The sequence below is a fragment of the Atta colombica genome, unplaced genomic scaffold, assembly GCF_001594045.1.
Source record: "Atta colombica isolate Treedump-2 unplaced genomic scaffold, Acol1.0 scaffold126, whole genome shotgun sequence".
Classification (NCBI taxonomy): Eukaryota; Metazoa; Arthropoda; class Insecta; order Hymenoptera; family Formicidae; genus Atta; species Atta colombica.
In genome coordinates this window covers 4377078-4400401 of record NW_017259213.1, presented here as the reverse complement: position 1 = coordinate 4400401, position 23324 = coordinate 4377078, and the positions used below count along the sequence as shown (strand labels likewise).

Below are 23324 nucleotides of genomic sequence, written 5' to 3'. Positions count from 1 at the left end.
TTAATGAATATATCATTACTATATATTTTTAAATATTAATAAAATATTTTATTTAAGTAGAAATTTTTTAAATTTTATTTTAGTAGAAATTAAACAATATTTAAGATCGTTAATATCTTAACGAAATAAAAGGAGTCGAGAGAATCAGAGAAAGAAGAGAGAGAGAAAGGAGATGGTAGATTATAATTTTATATTAAACTGCTTCTATCCAAGCACAGACATCTCGTATTTATCGTGTCTGTCATAAATATAAATTAATCTACCTTTATCTTTAGCTCCTTATAGTCTCTGAGACAATCCTTCGTGATGGATCACGATATTCTTCAGTCTGACGCAAGATGCAGATCTTCGGTTAATCCTTCGTCTTTCCCTCCCCCTCCCCCCCCCCGCCTCATTTTCTACAAAGCGTAGATAAATCCATCTTACACCCGCACATTATTGCAATCTTCAGAACAATCCCCTTCGCCAGATCCGTAATCCACTAAGTATATCTTTCGCAGGCAGGTTAAATTGAGTTTACTGTACGAAATATAAGGCGGGCAGCCGAATGGATCCGACCGTATCTCACAGGCGTGTCTTTCGTGTGCCTTTGTGGCGGTGCCTACCTAACTCGTCGTCGACGGCTACAAAAGATCAAAGCAGCCCTGCTGCGCCAGGAGTCCACCCTGGCGCGCGCGCGCCACGACGTGGCGTTGCGCTCAATCGAGTGCACAGTGCTCTCCTCCAGCTCCAGCTGTGGTTCCGATGTTTGTGCACACCCTCCAGGTTCCATGCTCAGCAGAGTCGAGACTTGCATTATTCATGCTTGGCGCACTCTTCTCTCTCTCTCTCTCTCTCTCTCTCTCTCTCTCTCTCTCTCTCTCTCTCTCCCTTCCCTCTCCCTCTCCCCCTCCCCCTCTCATATCTATCTTTCTCTTGCTTCTATGTGCGCGTTAGCCTCTCCGTAGCTTTTCCTTTCTCCTGTTCAGTTCCCGTCGTCGAGCCGCAACATCCGGTTTCACCAACTACACCAAAGTGCCAACTTTCTCATTAAGCCTCTCTCGGCCCGTAGTCCCAGGAGATTCCGCGGTCGACCATCATGATCCTCCTGCTTCGTCCAGCAATGCTGGAGATGCCCATTATCTGGCATGCAGCGGCCGGCCTGCCACCGCCGCTTCGGTAAACGACGCCTGTTTTCTGAATTAGTTGGGACGCACTTAACCCCGATTGCGTTAGTTGTTCCAAAGTCTGTTTCCACGATCAAGGGTCAGTTCACTAGGGAGATCGCTTTCTGTGATTGTACCCGGATTTTCAATTAGAGATACGATGCTCTTCGAGAAGGAATCTCAGAGAGAACAGTGATCGTTAATTAAATTTTAAGGAACACGAAAATAGCATAGTTGTACAATAATGAATTTTCTAATTATCTAAAAAGCGAACTTGTGATATTTTGTTATGTTTTTTATTATATGTTTATATACTTCTAAATTTCTTACAGTGAAATCTCACTCCAAGAAAGTGAAGACCATCTTTGAAGAAAATGAAAATATTTCACTTCTCTTTGTAAAAGAGTGACAGCTTTCATTCTTTTTAAAGTGAATTTTCACTTCAAAGGAGTAAAATCTCATTCTAAAAAGAAAAATGAGATTTCGCTCTAAAAAGAATGAAGATTGTCACTTTTTTTCATGAAGTGAAATATTTTCATTCTTTTTTAAGGGTGATTGTATTTTCGCTCTCTGGGAGTGGGATTTTACTACAAGAAATTTAGAGTGTAACATCTACAGAAAGTGGCTAAATAGAATGGATTTTTTCTTAGAGTTTATATTTGACAAAATATTTATAACTGTGCGGCATTGCACAAATGCAATTGCGCGTGGTTCTGCACTGTTTGAGAAATATCGGGAGTTTTATGTATCATTATGAGAGTACAGCAATACTAATTTAAAGTTTCCAAGTATGTCCAAGGATTCCACTCTCGTATCCCTGTATCGACGATAACGTAACTTTTATTTAACGATGCATCGGAACTCGGAATATAGCAAAAAGATAGAAATATGTTTCAAGGACGGCCAAACGTGGAAACTCCAAGATAGCATAAACGGCATTCGAGCGGAACGATCGGCTCATCATCAGCAGGTAGCATCGAATTCGCTTCTTACGAGCGATAGTAAATATTTACAGACCAATCGAAGATATAGCGAGCTAAATCCGTCAGCGATAATATTATCCTCCTCGTTTCGAAACAGGATTTATTGTAAAAGCTTCTAGGGACCGTAATACTTCTTTAGTGCGCCGATCGTCTTGGAAATACCTTACTTTAATGTCTATATTTACTCTTTTCCACACATGCTTCTGTACCACATGTTAATGGAAAGCATATATTAAAAGTAATATCATTCGCTCCAAACGAAAACGTATAAATCTCACAGACATTTATTATTCGTTTATGAATCGTAAATGCTAATCATTTTAATAATTACGTTTTTATTTATTTGTAGTAAAGAATTAATTTGTCGAATTTTTTAAATTAAATTACCATAATTTCGCTTTTATGTTCAGAATTCAAAATTATATTTTTTTAAGTAATAGGATGATTTTTAACAGCTCATTCTTCTAAAAATATAATGCACATGTATATATCCAATATAAATTATAAAAATGATGTCTTCTTTAAAATAAATAACTGAATGCACTTGCGTGCGTAGACACACGCGACAAATAAAGTGCACATCAAATATCTGAACCCGAATAAATATTAGATGGGCCAGATAAACTGTATAAATATTAGACAGGACATAATATTATTTTGTCAAAAAATAGAGGAAATATTCAAATATATTACTCATATGAGACATGCATATACGGATTTTGCGTAAATATTAAGTGTATTGCAGACGATTTATAGCAAATGTAATATTAATTTCGCATAAATCGTAAAAATAATTATCATTAGCTCGCTCATCGAACGCCACATATTTTATAGCAAGAATATTTCTATTCACGATCGCGAGTTGTGCCGTAAAATAACGTATAACGCGATACCTCATATTCCTGCTCGTCGCTTCCGCCCGGTCCTAGAAATCAAATTTTCCCATCCAATTCCATTTTGTTCGCTCGGCTACATCGATTAAAGCGCGCTGCCATCATTCTGACTGGTATGGCCGACAATATCGACCGCAGCAATCGAGGAAATAATGTTTCTAACAATGCATTAACAACTTTGGACAAGCGCAAAATGATTCCTAATTGTCATGTAGTACGTACCAGATATTATTGCTTTTACTTTAACGCTTTAGTGGTATGTAGAACTGTTTTAATTTTCTACAATTTTAAATAATTTAATTCACCATGCGAGGATAATTGCGTTATATTGCATATTGAGTAAATGTTTTCGTTAAGATAGAGACTTGACAATTTTGAAATATAAAATAATAAATTAAGTTAAATCAGAAGTGCATCTGTATATGATATTTCGAATTGTATTAAAAATAACGTTCACTCTTCCTTTTCAGAGCACCGCAAAAGTTAGTCACTCACATATCAATTACGCAACGTATCATTTCGTATAAGTGAACTCGCAGTAGCATATACATCCCATATACATCCATCAACGTAGTTGGCGTAACAGTCAATTTGTTCCCAGCGATGGGAAATCCTGTCTAACCCAACGAATTTCCTGACATAGATTATCGATATCTCATAACAAGGATTGTGATATACCGATTATTCGGTATTTCATGCTAGTTCACCTCCATCAACGTTCCATTGTAATGGATGTAATCGAAGAATCCCTTGGGATAGAGAAACGAAGAGAGTTTATAATTGTCCTCGATGCGCTGTGGTAAGTAAATAGGATCTTTCAAATAGATCGTTATCTTTGGTGGGTAGAGAAAACCAATGTGAACGGATGTATAAACCGCAAAGCCGTGGAATCGAGAAGGGAAGTAGCGAAGGAGTGGGCATCGGGAGCAAAATAGTATTGGATATAGAGAAAAGAGAGAAGGTATTCACGGATAACTGGTGATTCTCTATCAAAATCGTTATTCACTATTTTTCATATTCTATCTTTGTCGCATTTCTTCTGTTTTCCACTGTATCGCTTCGTAAAATATATTTCCTTTTTTTCAGAGAGTAATATAACTTGTAGAAATAAAGTATTTTTATTGAGCGATTCATAAGTCAATTATTAACTTTTAATACTTACTATTTAAATTATTTATACTACATGGAAAATTAATCTATAATATAATTATATAAAATGTTAAATTGAAATGAAGTCGCTTCGTTTATGTGATCGAGTTTTATTTAAATCAATACTGTACCGTTCTTCAAAGTTCTCTCTTGATTATTTTTATTAGCCGTTCCCTAGTTTCTCAAGCTCAATAATCTATCGCAAGCGAAAGTTTGACTTAAAAGTCCAAACAGAGTTATGCGAGTTTTTTATTTTATCAGGTATTACATTTTTGCTCCTCAATCTCCCTCAGCAATCTCTTATCCTGGATTACGATATTACATCATCAGATACTCCTTCCTGTTCTTGTATAATGATCTTCACAATATATATTTTTGTGTAATATATATATATATATATATATATACACATGATATAAGAGTACATGTATGTAAAGCAGATAACTGAACAAGAGAGAGAAAATTTCTATTTTTTGATATTTCCAGTAGAGAAAGATAGAGAAAGAGAGAGAGAGAGAGAGAGAGAGAGAGAGAGAGAGAGAAGACGAACGAATTGGTCGTTTTAGTCATACCTTGTGTTGATCGAATCTGTATATGATATTCTAAACTTATATATGTTGCCCACAAGGATCTTTTCCCATGAGTGTCATGCGAAAGGGAGCCCTTTCAGTTGCTGTGAGTTGCTGTTGTCAACGACTATAGCGTTGAAGGATTCTATGACATTAAAGGTACATTTTGAAGAATCTTTCAACGATTCTGATAAATTGCACAAATCTACCATCGATGAAATGACGAAGTGCCATCCCCTGGTTATGCTAGCCATTGTGTGAATCTTTACGCTTACGCGATCGATTCGCTCACAAGTTTAAAACGGAGAATTCTTTTTGTTTTAGAGGGAATGGTTCTTCTAAATTTTTCAGCAAAAAAACACCTAGGAGAAATCTGCAGAATGAATTTTTCCAGAAAAGATATGCACAACGCATCCCCAACCAAATTTGGTTACAAAAGCTCGCTCCGATTTGTAAATGGAATTTTTTACTTGTGCTTTTGCAATTTCTTAGGTGTTGCTAGCAAATGCTTCTCGTATTTATTGAGAATTTGAATTGAGCAGAAACGAATTCGCTGGAACAAGAATTAATAACAATTTTTTACTCTATTATAGGATAATTCGATTATGCCACGTACGTTTCCATTTTTAAAGATTTGAAGTAAACTGTGCAAGATAGAAGTACCGTTAACTAATTAACATTTATTTGTAAAATCACACGTACTCACGTAGTATCGTTGATGATTTTTATTTACTGGAAAGAACTGCTACACGTCTAATCCGAAAAAGCTTGCTTATTTTTCTTGTGCAAATGAAAATTAAGCATGTCTTTAACGAACGCCACGAAATGAAAAATTGCGAGAGAAATTTCTTGGCTAAACCAGTTTTGTGAAATGAGATACGCGCAATGATAATCAGCGACGGTCTTTGAAAAAGCCTCGGTAGCCTGTTGGTAAAGCGATTTTCCAACTAACGCGCACCCGCGCTCGTGATAGCGATAAGGAAATTCCAGGCCTGGCTGCATTTTCGAAATATCTCTCTCTCTCTCTCTCTCTCTCTCTCTTTCTCTCTCTCGCAATTTCTTTACACTCGCCGTTTCCTTCCTTTCCTCTTCTCTTACTTCTTCTGTCTTTCTCTCTTCTCCGAAATTCTTAAGTAACGAAACTCTCAACAGAAACTTCTTGCCCGAGGATGAATACGTTGCTCAGGATGCAAAAAGTAGGTGAAAATCCTTCCTTTTTGCCCCATGTAGTCCCATGGTGCGCTGAATCGCTATTCCGGAAAAGAAAATGAAGGGGACGATCCAGCGTGTGTAGGAAACTACGTGTGCGACTAAGAAACGTAAGAAGTTGCAAAAGCATGCTCTTTTTCTAGAGCGGGCGGATAATAGGTGGAGATAGCGTCGTAGTTATTGAATCCTCTCGCGCGTGTGTTGCCGCATAATGTAATCGAGCTAGTCTGCGCGGAAGGAAGGAAGCATTCTCTGATAAAGGTAGATTTCTTTGAAATCACGGAATCAATTTCCGTTAACCGTGCACGGCACATATTAAATGCAGCCCGTCCTCTGCTTTGTGGAATATCGCAAGCATTTCATTGAAATAAACGAACGCCATGGTAATAGTAACTTTTCAAATCGTAGTTTCTTATTCTTATACTAAGAATTATGATATCTCGCGATTGTTTGAAAAATAAATAAGTACAAAATACGGAATTATAAAATTTGTAAGATAGCTCATCTTAGTTGTCAAATTCATTTTATTCGTATTTATTTATCTTTCAAAATATATCTCTTATTTTAATTGCTGTAGAAATTGTCGATTATATATAATTAATATTGATTATATAATTAATATTGATTATATAATTAATATTGATTATATAATTAATATTGATTATATAATTAATATTGATATAACAGAGATTAATTTAGTTCGCGTGATCATAAAAAAGTCCGACTGTACAATTACAACCCTGTACGATAAAAGTTAAAGCGCATGGTAAAGGTAAAACATGCAAACTTAAACGAAGGGAGGCCCATCGTGTCCGTTAATGCGTGTCTCGTTATGCAAATCCATCGGACTCCGTGATGCGATTTTAAAATGCGCACGCGAAACTTTTTGATCACACTGACAACTTTCGTTTGGCTGCTTAGTTGGAAGGGAATATTTCACGTAAGCAAATCCGTGGATCAGGAGCCATGAGGGATATCGAGCGAATGTCCCGTTTTATCCTGGACGCATTCGCGAAACTCCTCGTAACCGGGACATTTCGGACGGAAAGTTAGCGCGGAAAGAAACGACTGTACGACTCGCGGGAGCGGAGCATCGCGTGGAACGCGAACACCGGCGATCCAGAAAATTGCAAAACTTTGATGCGCCATAAATCCACCCCAGGACCAAGCCAAACCTCGCCGACAACGGTCGACATTAACAACGTCACTTGACGCGACTTCTTGACACAACGTCTCGGACGCTGACTCCACCGGATGTTGTAACTGGCACTCGTTAGAAGCATACGTTTGCACTGGAATAGTTTGTGGCACGAAGCACAGTATCAAAAACGATATACGAGAAACAGCACATGGAAAGAACGATTTTGCTGAAGCTTTTAAAAATTTAGCTAGATATAGATCTGAAAATAATTTTATTAGACCATCAACATTTTTAGGTAGAAAACATTTAAATTGATTTTTAGAATGTTAAAATTATTTTCTTCTACCTATCCAGATCTGAAAATAATTTTGTTAGACCATCAAAATTTTGAGGTAGGACAAAATAATTTTTACAGTTCGAACAATACAGTTCGAATGTTTTAAAAATTTTAGAGCTTTAGAGACAATATATCTAACTAAATTTTTGAATACTTCAGGAAAATCATTCTCTCTATACATGTTCTCTTTTCCTCGTAAAGAGAGAATTCCGCCTATAATCTGGTTGAATGAATCCGCGATGCATTTGCTTGCGAGTATGAATAAATATGACGTACATTAACTTAACGCGTATGCGTGGCAGCGAATGCGCCGTGCGTTTCCACTGCACTGTGATTCCGAATATTATAGTTATTAAGTGCGTGCGTGTGTGCGTGTGTGTGTGTGTGTGTGTGTGTGTGTGTGTGTGTGTGTGTATATACGTACGCGGTTACATATTTCTATGCTCTAGAGGAAGAACTTTCGAAGCAATAGCGAAACACGATATACGTCTACGAATATCACGTACATTAGAATCAAAATTTATTGCACACATAATGCTATTACAAGTACATATTTAAGAATCTTTTTTGGGTCTATCGACATATGTCGGACACAAGGATTGCATGTCACACCTCTTACTTCCACGTGATCATTTTTCATATTAGATCCTGTGCGCGTCAGCATCACGGAGCACTGTTTAAGCATGCTACATAAGCGTTGCTGCGAGTAATGCCGGTGATACGTGAGCGACGAGCGTGAAACGCTAAGCCGCACCTGAACTCGCTGCAATACATCTGGGATCTAGTCCACATTCAGCTCCAAGTTTATGTCAGGAACACGCGCCATTTTCCAGGAATTAGTTAATTAAGTTAATCCCTATCACGTGATTCTTGCTACGTCCGAGAGGATTATCTTTGTTAGTAATTCAGTCCGATAAAGTGTTCATGAAACACATATAATATAACGAAAATTAAAAGATCTATCCTAACCTACCCTAAACGTTGTAAGTTGCTACATATATTGTAATATACATTAATTAAATTCTATTAACTAGAAGCTACTTCCGTATTGCGAATAAAATATGTATAGTTTGCATAAGCGCGACTAATACACTAGAACTGCTGAAAATTGAAAACAATGATGTCGTAATATCTCGCTACGTTAATTTATCATACGCTGATGCATTATAACGTATTTCTCGCGGAGTAACTCTCTCAACAAGTAACATATTATTGATATTACGCAGGCCGCAGTAATATACTTCCTCATCAGCGATTTGCTACGTTACACGTCAGATGAGGTTCAGTCGACGACAGAAAATCGAATGAAATCGCAGTCATTAGGTCCATTTCACGTGTGTATCCAATTTCAATTAGGCTAATGATTTCCCAGCATATTTCATTCTCTGCATCGCATGCGCTTCCCGGCTCGTCGTTTTTAATGACAATATTTATACGCGCGCACGACAACGTACACTTGACGTTTTGACTTCGATGCAGCTGCAGCACTTCATTAGACTGGATTCAATTTGCCAAAAGTTTTGTCGGATTTTCAATGCGCGCCACGCTTGAATACGCCTGATAGGCGTTCGCTATGAATTAACGTCGCCGCTGCTTTTTAAGCTGCGCGCTTTTAACGAAAACGAATCGAATTATCGATGTTACCGTCCGGGAAACGCTGTTTCCGATATTTACGCATCGCCGACTTTCGCATTCATTTTATATTTGAATTACTCTGACGGAATAAGCTTTGAACAATCAAATCCCATCTAGAAAAAAAAAATGTCGATGTGTGTCCATTAATATTTAATATTATCGTTCTTCCGGAAAACGAGAAACTTTATTTTTGTTTTTGCTCGAACAATGACAGGAACAGTTGAAATAAGAATAATTTAATGAGTCATAAATTGCACGATTCTCTTCAAATTAACAACATTGTGAGAAATATGAAAATTATTTTTCGCATAACTAATTATTATTTAAAAGTAGCTACCTCCGAGTTTTGTAATTTTCGAGAACTTATCTTTTAAAAAAGAAACATTCTCTTACTTTAATTAAATTCCGCTATTTCAATCTGTTTCATTGACATAAACCGATGAACATTTCTTCATTACGGGCGATGCATCAAATCGCAAATCATGTCTTGCGTATATCCTTCCATCTGAATTTCTACCAATTTAATAATGAAATGCGCATTGACGTGCGCTGTTACGTGCTGCCAAGTAGCAGCAGCAGCGCATCTTTTCGCTTTATCATCACGTGAAACGCTTTCACGTAATTGTGAGGAAGTCCTCGACGTTGACGCAACGCGTCTATTCGCATCTTTGTTCATTTTCTCTCTTCACTAACGAGAAAGCTACGGCGCGACGTCCGTTTTCCGCACCGCTTATTGAAATGTAGATGTAGACATGCTGTGATGCTGGGAACAGGGCTGAAAACAGAAAGAGTCGTTTCAGGACTGAAAATAGAAAGAAAATGGACGACAGGCGCGTTTTTGTCTGCGCATTTTCAACATGCATAACATCTACACGACTGCAAGTACATAGGTGACACGCGGCACACCATTGGTCGACATTGCGGAAGAGCAACCGTGACGCGATCCAGAAAACGGATAAAAGGGCGGAAAGAATTAATGATGGCGCCGACTCTTCCCGAACATTGCCCTTTTTTGCATTGTTTCTTGTTATCGTTTGCATTTCAGCATGATTTTATTTTATACCTTGTTTTCTTGAAGGAATGTATTATCTGTAAATGAGAATTATCGGCAATGTTAACACTTCGAGATGTTGATAGAAAATAATGGAGATTAATCAGCGTCGTAGTCTCTCGAGACTATCACTGAGAGACTGCGTTCAATGAGATTTTTCTTGCACTCGATCTTCGTTGAACACATTGTGTAAAATATTACATTTGTAAATATCACTGAATTGTCGCCATGATTTAAAAAATTTTAATAAAAGTATCCATTTTCACACGAGGATATTGAAAGAGTTTTTTAATTATCAAATCTTTTCGAATTAATTCTTAGAGAAATCATACTACCTTATGTATTAATATCTCTCCGTTTTCATTTTCATTTATTTTTACGTTACCTATTTGTCAGCCGTATTACAATTTTTTTTTCTACGCCTATTTGTTCGATACCGTATCGAGAGAAATCTCGGGGAATTTCTACGTTGACAAATGAATTACGATAAATGAGTTACGGAATCCCAGCGACTTTAAGCGGAAGGAAGACACAGCTCTGGAAAAAGAGGCGAGAAAAAGTACGTTGAAATGGCAAAACGAAATTAAACAGTTTTACATGGTCAACTTACAGTTTCTGTTTTATACTTTTTTTTATTTTTAAATTATATTGCATAATAAAATTGTAATGATCAAATTAGTTCTCTATATTTGATTTTCATTTGATTTTCATTTTATTGATATACCTACATTTTTTACCAAAATAAAGAAAATAATCCGCATAATAATACTTGTATAATATTGCGTTATTTACATTCGTTAATTGCAAAAAGTTTGTATTAGAAATTAAGTAAATTTATTAAGTAAATCTCAAATACAGTGATTCTACGAGAGTATGTTACATGGAAATAACAGATTGATTAATTAGGCATATGTACTCCGCGATCGATTAATTTACTTACCTTTAATTTGAGCCGATGGATTTGATTGGAGGTTGAATTGATATTGCGATCGATAAGTCCTAGGCATTTTCTGTCTATTTGAACAATCGAAGGGAAGGAAATGACAGGAAGCTTAATAGAGGTGTTCTCTCATCAATCTCGCTGCGAGAAAGCACGCAGACTACCTTTTTTCTTTCGATTTTGGGGGATAGTGCCTCATTCATCGCATCGCAACCGAGGCAACGACAAATTACTTTTACTGCAATTATCCCAATCAAACGAGAATATTCATCACTTTAAATGAATAATTTATTTAATAAATGTAGTATTCTTTCAACAAATATTGCAACACTTTTTTTTATTATTTGTGTAAAAGATAAATTGTACAGCTATTGTTATATATATTTTTAAATTACAAAATGAAATATAGTTTTATCTAATTGAACGTATAATTAAAGCATAATTTCAAATGCAATATTTGTGAATTTCTCGATCGATCGAATCATTACGTTCTTACAATCACAAACATATTAGATTAAATGTTTCGCTCTCAATTTACGGTGTAATATAGTCGGTCATTTTACTCTTTACTGATACTCTCTCCCGGGAAACTTCAAATCACGCGTATCTATATACCAGTTCCATTCTCCTCGGTGAGAAGATTGCCGACCGTTAAACTAGATGGGGATAAATTCGAAAAGCTTGGCATACGCGTTGAAGAGTTCTCTCGCTTTTCTCCGTTCGTTTCGCTCATCCTTGGGAAAGTCGTCAAAGACGCGGCCGATTTTCCAACCGCATTCTCGCTGGTCGAATGAGAGAAGAATTGTCGGCGACAAAAGGAAATCTCGCTTGCGGGTAAGCGTTCGGAGATGAGATCGTACTGTTTAGAAACATGATTAAAACGACCAAATGGCTCAGCTTTCCAAATTGAATTACAAAATTCGAAAAAACGTGTGCAGAATGATTACTCAAATCTAAATAACGCTGTTATCAATTTAATTCGCTGAAGGGCAACGAAAGTCGTTCTTGAATTGCAAATTGCAAGTCTTGTACTCGAGTTGAAGCAAAACTCAAGAGACCGTTGCCGTAAATCGCGACTTTCGAGTCAAGACGGTTTCCAGGCGCAGTGCTTTTTTAATTCGAAGTTGAAGGGTTGATGCGCTCCCTTATATTTTCCACGCGATGCCGACGATGCTCATGAAACGTTTAACATTTAAACTGAATACGTAAAGTTATGAGATGAAAATGTTCGCTCTTTCATAAATACGGTGGAAACTTTTGACATATTTAATACACATTTTCTTCTTAAACTTCGTAGTACTTCGTGATATTTCTCATGTATTTCTCTTCTTCTCTAGTTTTCAAAAAAATGAACTCATAGATAGAATATTTAACTTAATAATACAAATCCAATTGTTTTTTTAATTATATATTTGGAACTCTTCTGAAAATTAAATAATGTATTCATATGTAGAAAAAGCACTTGTTGCTCTTGATATTGATTTACTAAAAGTGAATAATACATATTTTCTATTTTAAATTTTTCTTAATTAGAATTAAATGAGATGAATTCAATTAGAAATGTATAAGAAATGTATGTAGAAAGATTTTTTTACAATCATTTTATCATAGATAGTCCAGCAATTACGAAAGTTATAATGATCGTTGCAACTCAGTCGTAAATAATTGCTAATGCGCAAAAACGTTGAAAGGAAAAACGTTGAAAAAGTTGCTTCTCAAAAAGTTCGCGTAAAAAGTTTATCTGTTATAGAACCGACCGCGACGTTGCAAGCGAATCTAGCTGAGGCAATGATAAATTTTTACTTTTGCAAAACAGGAGATTGTAATTCCTACTATGATATTTTTAACTTCTCAGGCGCAGTGTTTAATTAACTACGACGAATACGCTGGTTTTACCGCACATTTGGGTCGACTCTGCAATCTAATGTTTTTGTATCATTCAATAAGAATACTTTCAAAAAATCTGTGGACAATACTACTTTTAATTAATTAGATAGGACCGATACGTTTTAATATAATAAAACAAAATTGTTTCGTTACAAATGAATTGCATAGATAACGTACAACTTGATTTTATTTATAATTTTATTTTATAATTGTATATAAGAAAATGGCATTTATATTTAAAAAACTCGTTTCACAATGGATTCATTCCGTGAGTAATCTCAATTCATTTAGGGCGATTATATATTGGACGAATAGATTCATTATGCTAGAAAAATCCTCGTAGTGTGCACGAGACTAGAGAAATGAACCTAGATGAAGAGGTACATGATAGATTGTATATTGCGCTTTACTTTGTATACTTTGTATACTTTCATTTACGTGAAGTGCCACTTTTGATTGCCTTTATTTATATGATTTGTTTTCTTGCGTTGCTTGTGCGTGCGCGAACGTATGTTTGTTCTCTCTGTACTAATCTCTTCTGTACTAATATCCACGCAATCTGCTTCGCCTGATTCTATTGCGTACTACAAGGAAATCCATCTCACGTCACTGTGCTTGCGGAAGTCGTGTGTATCATCCAAAAACAATAATCAGGTCGGCTTGCAAACCAGGTCGATCTATCTCAGGGACCGATTGATAATTTCATCGGTTAATGATCGTACTGGCTGACGTCAGACATGGCATGCAAGGTCAATGTGCAGTTAACCCGTTGCAGCAGAAACGGGATTCAAAGTGGATGATGTAGGCTAACGAATTTATACTTTCCAAATGTCAGAGGTGGTCAAATGCAGTCGAAGGAACAGACAAGGCTGAGAAACGAAAAAGATAATCTCAAGTGTTCGCAGTACTTGCTTATGTGAATCACAAATAGTTTCATTAACCTGATGTTTTGCATATGTTTATATAAAGAAAAAAATATTTTGAAAACAGAAATTACTCTGAAATTTGTAAATAATTAATGAAGTGTTGGATTTTGTATATATATATATATATATATATGGATGTGTGGAAGAAATGATAATAAATAATTAAATACAGGGTGTCTCACAAATATCGAATTTCCTCTTAAAAACGTATTCTTAAGGTAATTTTGAAAATTCTAATACAAAAATATCGAGGCTATAATAGTTTTTGAATTATAATTGATTAAAGATAGTGTAATCCGGAAATTATTATAGCCTCGATATTTTCATATTAGAATTTTCATTTTAGAATGTTCAAAACAAATAATAATAGAGATTCTAAAAGTAAAATGGTTTTTTACTTATAAGCATTTAAAGTTAACTTAATTCAAAAAATTATTGTAGCCTTGACATTTTTGTATTAGAATTTTCGTCTCAAAGTTACCTCAAGAATTGTCCTTAAGAGGAAATTCAGTAATTGTGAGACACCCTGTATATATTCACATTATATAAATTTTATATTCACGTTATGTAAATAATTAAATACGTATATTCACATTATACGGTCCTAATAAATCGTTTATTATATTGAATGTATGTTGTAACATAGTTAATCATTAAAGGACTAACTTTTTAACTGAAAGTGTGGGTAATTTGTTATGCAACAGATTCCGCGGCATAAACTAATAGAAAATTTTGTGGTTATCGAATTAGTATCCTTTGAATAATAACCTGACATCTGAGATAACCACTTCAAAGCATTCTTGAAGATAGTTGGACATTTGGGATTCCTCTCTTCAAGATCGCAGTAACTACTCCGCATCACCTAGTTTCCAGTTCGTTTACCTATACTACTTAGGAGACTACTACCTCAAATCATCAAAGATTTTCTTTCAAAGATAATATATCGAAAATTTATTGATACATCGATCGTATTGCGTTTTGATTTTGTGCAATTTTACTTAAATTATTTTTATTAAATAAATTAAATAATTAATAATTTACACACATACACACACACACACACACACACACACACACACGCGCGCGCGCGCGCGCGCATTAGTGCATTTACTTATATTTAATGATAGAATTTATTTGCGACACAAACTATAGAAACCCTCGATAGAATTTTAGAACAATTTACATTTTAGGGCTGTTATAGATAGTTCAAAATCTTTTTGTAGGAGAATGTGTGTATGTGTTTGTGTATATCGCATGTATTGCATTCATGTGTGCGCGCGGCGTTTATCGAGGCCGTTTACTTTGACGTCGTTGGCGAAGTGCTAGGGTTACCAAACTGCAAAGCAAAGGGTGTGCCGTCACGTCGGACGTAAATTAGTAACTCGAGTGTGCATCTCAGTGGCAGAGCCTGACAGAACGGGTCCAACGTTAACGGATTAACTGGTTGCAGCTGTAGCAGGCTGTTGTGGTAGTTGTCATCGGCTAGCAACAATAGCAGCAGCAGCAGCAGCAGCAGCAATAGCAGGAAAGTCGACGAAAAGACAAAGAGGAGGAAGATGAGATGTCGAGTACAAACGTTCTTCAGTTTTTCGTCTCTTGGCCAATTCTTTGCTGTCTCTCGAGTACGACTCGCGTCATTTGTTTTTGCGTCAGCTTCGGCATAAAAGCCACGACAGGTAGAAGAGTCAGGATAAGATATATAAAGAGCTGACGAGATAAGTACGAGTCACATTGATGGCAACCAAGAGGCACGAGTTTGTATTTTTATTTTATACTTATTCCGAGCCTTTGGCTCCATATCAGTTTCGAAAAAAAAATCGCAATTGCTGCCAACAAGTTGTCTTCTATTCTCGTCGCGCAAAATATGAAAATACATTCTTGCCGCGATTCTGGTCGGAGTGAACCATGAATTATTAAACAGATCCTATCCGAGTTTTTGCTTAGCTAGTTTCTTTGTAACGTCACTCTTATATAACGCTGAGTGTTGATTTCTTTGAAAGCAGTACCACGTACATTGCCGATTTAATAAGAACACATGTCGTACTGTGTCACGGCTGTCATTGATATTACGCGGTACGAATCAGTTTTAAGAATAATGCGACAATAACGCATGATTTGCAATACAGAAATTTCCTAAATGATGAAATCGACGGCGAGAATAAGAAAAAATAGAAAAAAAGAACAGAAATGAAAAAGAAAAAAAGAAGAGAGGGAGGGAGAGAGAGAGAGAGAGAGAGAGAGAGAGAGAGAGAGAGAGAGAGAGAGACAGCCTGGAAATAAATTTTCATCGAGCTCCGGGTAGAGAACTTTTCCAATAATAACAGAAATATAAATTACGAGGGTGAAGCGATAACGAAGGAGAAAATACGTCGGGGCGCGTAATGAAAAACGAGAATACGATTGAATGGAATAAATAAATAAGTACGGCCGTGATTGCCCGGCATAGAAACGCCAAATTAGTACAGCGATTAGTATTGCGCTGGCGATGCAACGCCATGGCAAAAAAGAAGAAGATTGGAGGAGCATTCGTGCGGATGGTGCCGAATACACCAACCTAGAAAAGCATATCGGGATAAGGCTGTCGTGACGTAAAACGCGCGAAAGAACTGACAGCGAGCAGGCTCTCGTACCGAGGATATTGCATTAGCCTCCTCCTGGCCTGGACGCAGCCCGCTCTAACTCTTGCATACTAAATGAACTTATTGTTGGCGCAAGCAACGCGCAAGCCTTCCATTGCATACCGGTCACGTGATTTTGCCAAATAATAGACCGTCCAATGAAATCGAGCACTATATTTTTCATTGGTATTGTTTTCGACGATGTAATTCTACAACGAATGGTATTTCTTTTCATGTTTTTTGTGTAACAGCGCGTGTACCAATGTAACATTAAGATTATATAAAAATGTAGCAATCGCTCAGTTTGGTCACATCATCAATTATGCTAAATTTTATTTGTATACGTCTAATCGAATATTATGTTGTCTCATTTGCTGGACATAATTGACAAACTATGGACATAATTGACACAATAATAAAATACTTCGTTGTATAATATTTTTTTTCATTAAAACGTGACTCAGGGATATTGATCAAAGAAAGTATTTTGTATGCAATTTTCGTTATCATAATTCATCTTTTTCTTTTCAAGTGAACTTTCATTTATTTCGTGCACGTTCGATAATACATAACGATAACGTATAATACTCAATTGAGAATATGCTTCCTGGAGGAAGATTGTGTCCAGAGTGTGAGCGGGCGATTATTAATACAAAACGAACCTTCGTCAGTCATTCGTCACTGTCGAAGGAGCAACGGGGGGGCAGCAATCAGGACTTCCTCCTCATAGCGCCTGCCCGTTTCGTGGGCACCGCACGATGTTATTTTTCGCAGGAAATTACCCACTTTCCTCTCCTCATTCACTACCATCGTTTCACGAGGTATATCGTACCGTCTCGCTGAAATAAATCAGCTGGCATATCGATCGTATCGTAACGCGAATCGCGATTCCACCGCGTGGATATTACTTCGTTTCCCAAAATTGTCTCTCTGAAACGAAAGCTAATTTTCGCCCATCCTTTCTTCCGTGCCTTATCTTTTACCCTTTAAAGTTAATTTCGCTGGTTACTTCTCAGCCATCTCTGATATCTTTAGGGATTTATGCGTGCCCAAGGCGGACTATCTGCCAAAGAACGAACACTTAAAGTATGGAAGGGTACAGATAAGTCGATCGATTTCGTGGACAAGGACTCTTGAAAAAAATAGAAGGGCTGTGGTGGGATGTAAGGACACAGAGAGGAAAGAGCACTTATCCTATCACGTGACTCCATTCTTTCAAATTCCCCTTGAAAAACGAGTTTAGTTTTACGGTCATCCGGAAATACGTCTACATTTTCCGGAAATTTATGAGCCAATCTCAATCGAGGAATATAAACTACAATTTTTTGTATTAAACCTTATGGAATCTTTAAACTTGATATTTTAGCATATCTTGATCCATGATCCATTCTTATGATTAATACAAGTCTTTCTGTAGCTTACATTTTATTATAAATTATGAAAAAGTATGAAATTTAAGTTAGATTAATATTTATATCACTTATAATATTTACTAAAAGACTTAATAATAGATTAGCTATATGATCTTTTTTATTATAAGATCTTGTTGTATAATCAGTATTGCAAATAAAGTATATTTTTTAGGAGAAAAAATAAAATTAATCAAATAGCTTTAATCAAATTTGATCATAAGCTTTTATAGGAAAATTTGTTCTTTGCTCTTCAAATACATGAAGAGCTTTATTTATACGAATGTTAAAAATTCATGATAACGAAAGTTTATTATAATAATTATGATAGCTTTCAATCTCATTTTAATTCGGAAACAATCCAATAATAAAAAAATGAAAAAAAAAAAAAACGGATAAAATCTAATCTAAAATATGCTCTTCTCAAAAAGATTTTAAAGCAACTGAATTGTTGAGCATTAAACCATGACTTTAAATAGACAATAAAATCTGACGGATATCGTTCTTTGATCGCCGAAAAGGATATTAGGAAGATTTTCGCGAACTGAGGGTCTGTGAGAGAAGAAGAAAGAGGCCTCCGTAGCCCTTTCGGTTAAACGACTTACCGTGGCATAACCTTTGACCGACTATATTTCAGTCACGCCGAAAGCCGAAAGCCGTCGAAAACCGAAAGGCGCGTTTTATTCGTTTCTTCTTCGCCGTTTCTTGCCGGCGGCGGTAACGAGGACGGGACTTATCCGACTCCGAAATCTCCGGCGCGAAATTGCGAAAGCCGAACACAAAGAGGCTGCGTGCAACCGGCATCGAGAAGGAGAAGATCGTATCTTCTCGTTTCTGTCATGTCAGCGGCCGAAACGCAAAGAACGAACGGACGACAGACTGGTCGTGACACGAAATGCACTACGAATGCATCATGCACACGGTGTTCTCGCGGTTAAGTCATCGATCTCTCCTCTCGCTGAGTATATAGGTATAGCGGATTGCGCGTTCCAGAGGATGTGCAGACTCATCCAACGGATCAACCGCAATCACCAATTTCGATGAGACTTCTGGCATGTGTGTAATGAATGTTAGTAAGGACCACTTTGATAATAAAAAATGTCATTGAAGTGGCGGCCCTTATATCTATAAAGGTGAAAATACTAAAATACTATCTTCGTATATTCTGTGATGTATATTTTAGATCACCCAAAAGTGAGCGAGACGTTCGACATAAAACTTTCATGGGTAGGATTAAGGTCCATTAAGATACGTAAACGAAGTTTTGAGAGAATCAGCTTTCTCAAATTTCAGAGGGGAAACTTTTAATTGTGGAAGCAATTCCTTTTCATTCTTTACATTACGATTATTTTCACTGGCCTTCTTTTCTATAAAAGTATTTTAGAAGACGACTTTTTAAATTATATTTTGTGTAACTGAATTTTGGATTTCTATCGAAGATCTGCATTTGTCTCGCAAGATTCTTCCTTGCAGTTTCATGTGTTAGATGATTCTAAAAATTTCGAATATCTCACTTTCCTTAATAGCTATAGCGAAGAAATGTCTTCGCCCTGTACATGTACGAACTCTGCTTTTCCGAATTTATACAAAGGACAAGTTTAAACTTTTTCTTTTCTCCCTGACGTGTTTCTTTCACATCTGCGGTTTTTCGTTGTGATATCACTTAACTGTAAGAGATTCCGATGTCGCTCGCAGTTACGCAATTACTTACAATGTTCTTCAATATTCTTCTCGGAATGTCATTTACGATATCTTATGATAGAATCAACAATAAACTCTTATATTGCACATTTACATTTTAGCGATGTATGCTATGAAAATTTTTAGATTAATTTTAAAATTCTTTTATAACGCGACAACAGTGACAACAAACTACATAATAAAAATATAATTATTTGAAAAATTATGCACTGAAAAAATAGTTTTAATAAATATTTGTTTGAATATTTCTAATAAATATTTACTAAATGTAGACATGTATTTATTTGGCGCAAGAACACTTAATTTGATTAAACTATCATTTTTTTATTGAGTAATTGAGTTAGTATTTATTTACTATAAGTATTTATTTACTATAAGTAAATGTTTCCTTAGTATTATTCAGAAATATGTATTAAGATTTAATAATTTTTTCCAGTATGAACGATGATGTGAGAATTCCAATTGTAACCATTTCACTAACAACACAATTCGCTGAACTTTCAAGATCAACTTGGAACCATACGAATGTAATCTGCAAGAAATTATCTCTATATGCAAACAAACACATTTAGTATGTATGAGACAGCGATGATTCACGTTATGAACATTTGCGTAGTGTGATAGAGTTCCGAGAATATATAGTCATCTCGTAATTAAATACGATGTCTCTGAATATCTAACTTCAAACGTCTCTCTTTACGATGTCTTCGAAACTTCTACTTCGCTCGAGTGTTTATTCCCATGATACAAGAATATCATGTTTATTCCCATATAGAAACAAATATAGAGACGCGACGGTTGTAAATGAATCGTTAGAAAATTCGCTTCCGTGTATAAAACTGTCAGAATGGAATTTAGCGGTGCGCCGACAAAAATGGATTTGTACTATCTTCTTATTCCGCTTATCATTCTCTTTATATCTCAGCGCATTGCATACCTCTGAGATTTTCGATTTGGCATCCATCAAGCTCGCTATTTTTCTCCTTCCGTATCTCCAGCACGACGGAACTTTCGCGAACACATGGGACAATACGTGTTTATCTTCAGTCGGGATAATCCGCTGAATAAAATAATCGATTTTCGCCATGTCTCTGACAAGGATATATCTCTTTTCTTTACTCATTTGGGAATTTATATTAATGTCACTGATGCATATAACTTGTGACACGGTGCACAGCGGTCCACATAGAAGAACCGACATCTTTTACACGAAGATGCGCACACGTTTGCCTATCACATATATCAACATAATTACAGAGCGTTTGCTATTAGATTATTAATGGGAAGGAGTTAAAAAGATTTATTCGCGACAGGCTGGGAAAGGCAGCGTGCAAAATTTATTTTCAGGAAATTACTATCGCCATTATATTATTTTGAACGAAAAAGAAACGAGTCATTGTCGCTTAGTTTGAAACTTAATTAATGAACTGAATAATGAATATATAAAAACCGAATAGATATCATCTGCGAACAAGTTCCTGGTAATAATATACATATTTTCTTGGAACTCTCTATCTTATTCGAATATATTATATGCCATAAAATTAAAAAAAAAAATCAAAATAATTAAAATTATCTTTCCATGTAGAATGTCTTAGAATTATGGCCCGGGACTCGGATATATTTGTACCTTAACATATCTGCCAACGTTAAATTTTCTTTAAATCGGTCGAGGAATATACGAAAGTAATGGTCGTAACTCTCAGGTACTCTGTACGACAGCAAATTGGTGTAAAGTACCATTGATAATAAAGTACACCGAATAGCCTGGCGCAATTTCAAGCATTTGGAGAAGAATCCCGAGGTATCCAACATCTCAGGAGATATCTTTCGACGGGGAGCGTTTTAACGGTGCCGTTCTTCGTCGAACATATCGTCGATCGTCCCCGGGAATTCTGGTCCTGACGTTAATCTCGGTGACAATTTTTCTGTTTCAAGGAGCCGTGAACAGTGTCGACGACTGCCCGCAGGACAGCGTGCCGAACGAGAATGGCGGTGGTTGCAAATGTGCGGATTGTCCACCCCACAAGTGCCGACCGGGTCAGCAGGCGGTGTTGGTGAGGGGGTCATTTTCCGACATCCCCGGTAACTGCTGCCCGCGCTACAACTGCGTTCCCTCAGGTAATAGAATCCATAAAAGGGGCCGTGTTCGCAGTGGAAAATAATGTTTGCCAAGTGTAACGGCTTCGCGCGTGGTAAGATCGAAACTATTGCGGAATCAAGAAAATGATACGACGATGGTGGTGTAAATATCGCGCTTTCTTTGATTAAATCCGATCGTTTGAAAAACTGTTAGATTGATGATAATGTTGACTGTAGACAACCAAAATGAAACATTGTGCACTTTATATAAACAAAAACGTATAGCACTTGAAGCTAAACACTAAATAAAATCTCGAAAGTATATAAAATATCAAGTGTCATCGCCCGCGTCGTTGGAGCACAACGTTTATCGTTCATAAAATTAAAAATACATTTCTCTTTATACCGATTTAAAATATTGATAGTTAAGAAATATAAATACCGTTTATAATATATTATATAATTAATATATTATATAATTGCGGTACACAATAATTAATAAATAAGCATAAAACTAGAATATTATACATCTTTCTCATTTAACGAGTCTGTAACATAAATTTATAGTGTTGATTCACATCGGTTTTGCAGATCACCATCATCGGACTGAGTCATTTTGTCCTGAGGATAGCGTCCTGACGGACGATGGTATCTGCAAGTGCGTCCCGACATGTCCGCCACCTAAGTGCCGATCTGGTCAACGGCCGATCGAAGTGCGGGCGGCCAAGCCCGAGACACCCGGTAGCTGTTGCCCCCTTCATGACTGCAGACCCTCAGGTAATTACGAAAGGTCGTAATCGAAGCTGGCTTCTGTCAGGTGATAGGGACAGCGCGCGGGACGATACGTCGTACATCGGATCGATATCTCAGGAATCTGCTTTCCTCTCTCCTGGCTCTTTCTCTTTCTCTCTCGCTGATATTGCGCTTCAATGTGTCCTATCTTTCTCTCTTTCTCCCTCTCTGCTTCCCCCCTCCCCCCCCCTCTCTCTCTCTTCCTCCTTTCGAATTGCAATCTGACGAGGCAAGCTCGTTTGTTGAGCTTGTAGCCTCAATATACTTCAGATATCGGCACGAAGAACTTCCTCGATCGTAATCAACGCATTTCCTGTGGACACGAGATGTTCCATTACTGAAAGAAAGATAGAAGGAAAGGCTGAAGAAGATGAAATGTGTATGCATGTTAAATATGTGACGAGAATAATGAAATTCAAGAAGAGAAGGAGATTATTACTGCGAAGAAGATCTCTCTTTCTCTTTCTCGTCGCTTGAAATTCACCAAGTTCTTATAAAAGTTTTCAGCAACTTTGGTCACAAAGTGTATCTTTTAACTCTATGACACAAATTTTGCTTTTCAACTATAAATAATGCTATGTGTAACATGAAAAGTCATAAACTTTTGCGCAGTTTTTAAAATTGAGGATTAATTAAGAGGAGTCTTTTAAAAATACCAACTCTACTATTATTTTCTGAAATTCATTCTAGAATCGACCATTATAAATGCTAGTCGCGCAGATTGTAAGCAGAGATAATGCTCAAATGCGATATTTCAGCGAGAGGCGGTTTTTAAGTTACGACGTTTAAAGTTACACTGTCACCATTCTTGCTACGGAACTTTCGATCTACCTGTTGAATTTTAATGAAGTCTTATC

At 36.5% G+C, this 23324-nt stretch overlaps 1 protein-coding gene across 1 annotated transcript in view; it reads left to right on the top strand.

The window, feature by feature from the left end:
* The window catches only part of LOC108684136 (cysteine-rich motor neuron 1 protein), a 271145-nt gene that overhangs the window by 241957 nt on the left and 5864 nt on the right, over positions 1-23324 (top strand). Inside the window, exons 6-7 of the mRNA XM_018188249.1 lie at positions 21532-21714; positions 22267-22452. Of these exons, the coding sequence (XP_018043738.1) occupies positions 21532-21714; positions 22267-22452 (369 nt within the window). The remainder of the gene's footprint in view (positions 1-21531; positions 21715-22266; positions 22453-23324) is intronic.